The sequence below is a fragment of the Postia placenta genome (assembly GCF_002117355.1).
Source record: "Postia placenta MAD-698-R-SB12 unplaced genomic scaffold POSPLAscaffold_45, whole genome shotgun sequence".
Lineage (NCBI taxonomy): Eukaryota > Fungi > Basidiomycota > Agaricomycetes > Polyporales > Adustoporiaceae > Rhodonia > Rhodonia placenta.
This window is the reverse complement of record NW_020169876.1, coordinates 1-4983: the sequence shown is the minus strand read 5'-3', so window position 1 is coordinate 4983 and position 4983 is coordinate 1. Positions and strand designations below refer to the sequence as shown.

The window sequence follows — 4983 nt, the reverse complement described above, 5'->3', positions numbered from 1 at the left end:
CCTTCGACTCTACCTGATCGGCGTTCGGAACCTCATCGTCGAAGTCGATGCTCGGTACATCAAGGGTATGCTGAAGAACCCAGACATAGCCCCAAGCGCAAGTATTAACCGGTGGATCGTCTCGATTCTCACATTTCATTTCACGCTGGTCCACGTCCCCGGTACAATGCACGGCCCCGACGGCCTCTCTCGACGCACAGCTCAACCCGGTGATGTCATCGAAGACGAGGTCGACGAAGAATTCGACGATTGGATCGACCAGATGCATTCTTTTGTTCACCAGATTCAGCCCCTCCCACCGGTCCCTTCGCTTGCCGTCTTCACCAGTGACAGAGCCGAGGACGGCTCAGATTTCAATAGGGAGGAGGATAGCTACGAGCTAGTGCCTCGATCGGAGCAAGCGCAACTCGCCAACGCGAAGCTCGACGACGTGCTCGAATTTCATCGAACGTTAGCGAAGCCCCACGGCATCTCCGAAGGCGTCTACGAAGGGTTCATCAAGTACTGCATGCAATTCTTCCTCGACAACGACACCCTCTGGCGCAAGGACAGTCACGGAGCACACAAGCTAGTCGTCAAGCCCGGCGATCGCCTTCGAATACTTCGAGAATGCCACGACCGCACCGCGCATCGAGGAATTTATGCAACCCGAGCCTTCGTCAATGAGCGATTCTGGTGGCCGTTCCACTACGCCGACATCGCTTGGTTCGTTCGATCGTGCCATATCTGCCAGTCTCGACAAGTGCGTCAAATCCTCATTCCTCCAACCGTCGCAGTACCAGCCCCCATCTTCGCGAAAATTCACATCGACACAATGCACATGCCGGCCTCGGGCGGATACAAGTACTTGGTCCAGGGTAGATGCTCGCTCACGACTTACCCCGAGTTTCGAATGCTTCGAAAAGAGACAGCGAAGGCCCTCGCCGACTGGATCTTCGAAGACATCCTCTGTCGATGGGGCGCACTCAGCGAGATCGTCACCGACAACGGTACGGTGTTCATCAAGGCGGCCGATTACCTTTCGAAGAAGTACCACATCAACCATATTCAAATCAGTGGGTACAATTCGAGGGCGAACAGTCTCGTCGAACGTCCGCATTTCAGCACGCGACAAGCCTTGTTTAAGACAGCCGACGGAGATGAGAAGAAATGGTCCCAAGCTGCGTACTTTGTATTTTGGTCCGAGCGCATCACGACTCGACGACGCATGGGCTGCTCACCCTATTTCGCTGTTACGGGCACCCATCCGCTCATTCCTCTTGACATCGTCGAAGCTACGTACCTGCAGCCACCACCGACTTCGGTCCTTTCGACGACCGATCTCATCGCCCGTAGGGCCATTGCGCTTCAGAAACGCGTCGAGCAAGTCACCGAACTCCACTCAAAGGTCTACGAAGCACGTCGAACTGCAGCAATTCGCTTCGAGAAAGAGCACGAGCACTCGATCCAGGATTTCGACTTCAAACGCGGAGCCCTAGTGCTCATACGCAACACGAAGATCGAGAAGTCCCTCAACCGCAAGATGCGCCCGCGATATCTAGGCCCCCTGATCGTTGTCTCGCGCAACAAGGGCGGCGCGTACATCGTGTGCGAACTCGACGGTACAGTCCTCGATAGACCCATCGCAGCCTTCCGCGTCATCCCGTATTTCGTGCGCAAATCCATTCCAATCCCCGAAGATCTCGAAGATGTCTCGACCGAGCGTCTTCGAGAACTCGAACTATCGAATTCTCTAGGCGACGACGATGATGAAGTCGAAGAAACCGAAGAACGCGACGAATAGAGGTTCTTCCCTTACTTGTACAACACGATACGTACTTCCTTCTCTCCATTCCTGCTCTCACGTTACGCAATATGCTTGATTTTCTCCTACGTTCTAGACCATCCCTTGTACGAATATCTTCGATTCAACTCGATAGTCGCAACATCGTTCAACGTTCCACGAACGCTTCGATTCGACCGTTGCGCGGAGGCTCACCTGAGACGAGTCCTCCTAGGCTGTGATGACAAACTGAGCCTATATTCTCATTAAGTCCATTTTCCCTTGCTACGAACATTCCTATTTTTCCTTCTATGTCTTTCGATCATATTACGACTTACTTCAAACACCCTTATTTTCATTTTCTTTTCTTAGTTCCCGCTAGGTCCGTCTAGGCCAAGGGCCACATTTTCCATTCGACCATCTACGCAAAATTCTACGACACGAGTACGACTACGATACAAAACGACTCGCGCCTAGTCCTCGTCAACAACCCCGCGCACGAACCCGATTCCCCCTTTCGCGAGCGCGTCCTTCTCCATCTTTTGAAGGTCGAGGTCCATGTCGTGGAGGAGCGCTCGACGGCGCGCGATGTGGGCACGCTCCTCGCGAATGACGCGGATGATTCCACGAGATTCGTCGTCAAGGTCGAGCGCGTCAAGGTCGTCCTGCTCGAGCCCAAGGCGGCTGGCCCCATCGAGAGGCCGTTGTAGAAGGGGGCGCGGAGGCTCGTCGACGCGACGCTTCTTCGAACCACCCGAGTCCGTGATCGAAGGCCCAGGCGAGGCCGGCCGAACTACCACAACGTCAGCCAAAGTTCAGGACAACCAGAAGAAACAACTTACTGCGTTTTTTGGTGGTTGATCCCCCGCCGCGCGTCTTCTTTGTCTTGCCTAGGACAGACACCTTGTCGAAATAGCAGCCCTGTTGGAACTGCGCGCACCTCTCGCAGGTCGTACCGTTCTCGACCCACACCCAATCGACCGGGGCCGAGCGGTAGCCGGCGCAACGATCGCACTATCAAGGCGTTAGCATCGAACCGCTTCGACGGAGGCTCGAGCTTACCTTCTGTCCCGACAGGCGCTTCTCAAGCGCAACGGCGGCCATATCGACCTCCGTCATTGCGAAAGGACGCTCGAGCGTCCGAGGAGTCTTCTACGAAAGAGAGTTTAGTCATCGAACGACGATGGAAGAAAACACTTACGATCGAAGGGTCGTCGGACAACTCAGCGACCTCCTCGTTGACCCTCGTGCGCCCTTTCCCCTTGTCGACACCGGCAGGCGCAGGGTCGGGAAGGAGTCCTTCGGCGGCCGCGATCCTCGCCAACTCCTCGTCGGCGGCCTCTTGTGCGCGACGCTCGTCTTCGGCCTGCTTCCGACGGTCCTCTTCGTCCTTTCGACGCCGTTCGTCTTCGAGGCGGCGCTCCTCGGCGGCCTTCGCACGCTTCGCGACCTCTTCGACGCGTCGTGCTTCCTCTTCGGCAAGGCGCTTCTGTTCTTTGAGGCGTCGTTCGACCTCGGCATCGATGGCGGTCGCGAGCTCAGGCCAGTCCCCGCGCGCCCACTCAACCCACGACTCCGACGCCCGCTCGGCGAGCTGTTTGACGGCGGCGGCGACGCGCAACTCCGTCTCCTCGTCGCGGATGGTGCCCAGAGCCTTGCGATAGGCGAGCTGCTCGAAAACAAACGGTTAGTCGGGTTATGCAGATTACAAGCAACTTACGACGAGAGGCGACAAGTCTTGAGCCCACTCTTCGACCACATCGAGCGTGGCGTCGGCGGCCGGCGGAGCCTCGAGGACCACGAGCAAGGAGGCAAGGCGGCGGTTGACGAGAGAGGGAGTCGACGCAGGGGTGGCAGAGCGAGCAGACATCGTAGAAGCAGAGGAAGTGTGCGAGGAGGGGCGACGAGGTAATGAAGAAGGAACGATGGGATGGGGAAAATGAGGCTAAGTCTACCCTGCTTATAACCCCTTTCCGACCAGCGTTTAGCGCCGGCCACGTGGCGTTCGAAACCGACGCGGGTTGCCATTCCGCTTCGATCCGTTCACGACCATCGCGCTTCTTGCATCACGTGGAGGACCGAGGGCGGTCCAAATTTCAATAGGGAGGAGATGATAGGCGCCAAGCCCCTCTGGGCCCCGATTCACCTCTTTTCGGCACTCGCATCCCGCCCGGCACTTCGACTCAGTCTCCCAACACTTCGATTTCGCCTTCGACGCTCTTCGACACCTTCGACGGTGCGCGACACTTACTCGAAGCTCGGCACGGTCTTCCCGATGCCTCGTGCGTAGATCTCGGAACGTCTTCCGCATTCGGCGAACAATAGGGCCACTCGACGCCGCTCGGCCAAGCGCGCGCTTCGCTCCAAGCCACACCGAAGTAGCCGGTCTTTCCCGATTAGGTATCGAACCTCGCGGCATGCCTTCACGACGCCTACCGGTCCGAAGTGGCCATATGTTGCTCTTCATCTCCGCGTTCGGCATGACGTCACTCTACCGATGGACTTGGTATGTGCCTCTCGGTGAGGCAGCTTCTTGAGGAACAATGCAAAGCCCCTTGTACTCGTATGCCACTCTCGAATAGTCGTAGCGTCCTGTGTAGTATAAAATCGGTCGTAGTTCTCCCTAAAAATACAAGATCTGTTCCCCCCCTCGAGTTCAGAGCTCATAAGTCGAGTTCGCCCTGCGTCTACGTCCTAACTGCGTCACTTCGTTCCTCACTGCGTAACCTCGAAACCTCGTCCACTGTGTTCACTCATCGATACCGTCTCGACGAACCTTTTGACTTCGACTACTGTCGAAGAAACTGCGTTGCACCTCGAACCGCGTCCTAGTTAAGTCCCCCCCTATCGAATCGTGTCCCTTCTCTCTACGATACGTCGAAGAGCTCTACCGAGCTTCGATCGTCGCTAACTTTCCACAGCCTCCGAGTAGCTTCGACGACGTGTCGAAGCCACCCCGTACCTTCCCTAGCGTTCGTAGCCTTTTCCGAAGGCGTTTCTCGTGTTCACTCGAACCGCGGGACACCTTGCTGCTAACTCCCCTCTCATTAGACTATAAGCCGTCTCTCTAGTCCCTTTAGGTCGCACCCTGGTTAGGGGTTAGGGTTTCGTAGGTCGTATCACCGCGTCTGTCGCGACTTGAGGTCTAGCGACAGGGGAAAAACCTAAAAGAGCTGGGGGCGTTCGACTGGGTCTCACCGAAGCGATGGTGAGCAGCGCTC

At 56.6% G+C, this 4983-nt stretch overlaps 1 protein-coding gene across 1 annotated transcript; it reads right to left on the bottom strand.

Annotated features, from left to right (window-relative positions):
* Positions 1-2235: 2235 nt before the first annotated feature.
* Positions 2236-4244, bottom strand: POSPLADRAFT_1161193 (hypothetical protein; the record flags this gene model as incomplete). The annotated part of the gene is made up of 6 exons (XM_024487655.1): positions 2236-2555; positions 2605-2776; positions 2825-2914; positions 2964-3212; positions 3276-3434; positions 4014-4244. The coding sequence occupies 6 exons, from the start codon at positions 4242-4244 to the stop codon at positions 2236-2238; spliced, it is 1221 nt and encodes a 406-aa protein (XP_024332852.1).
* Between the last annotated feature and the right edge of the window lie 739 nt (positions 4245-4983).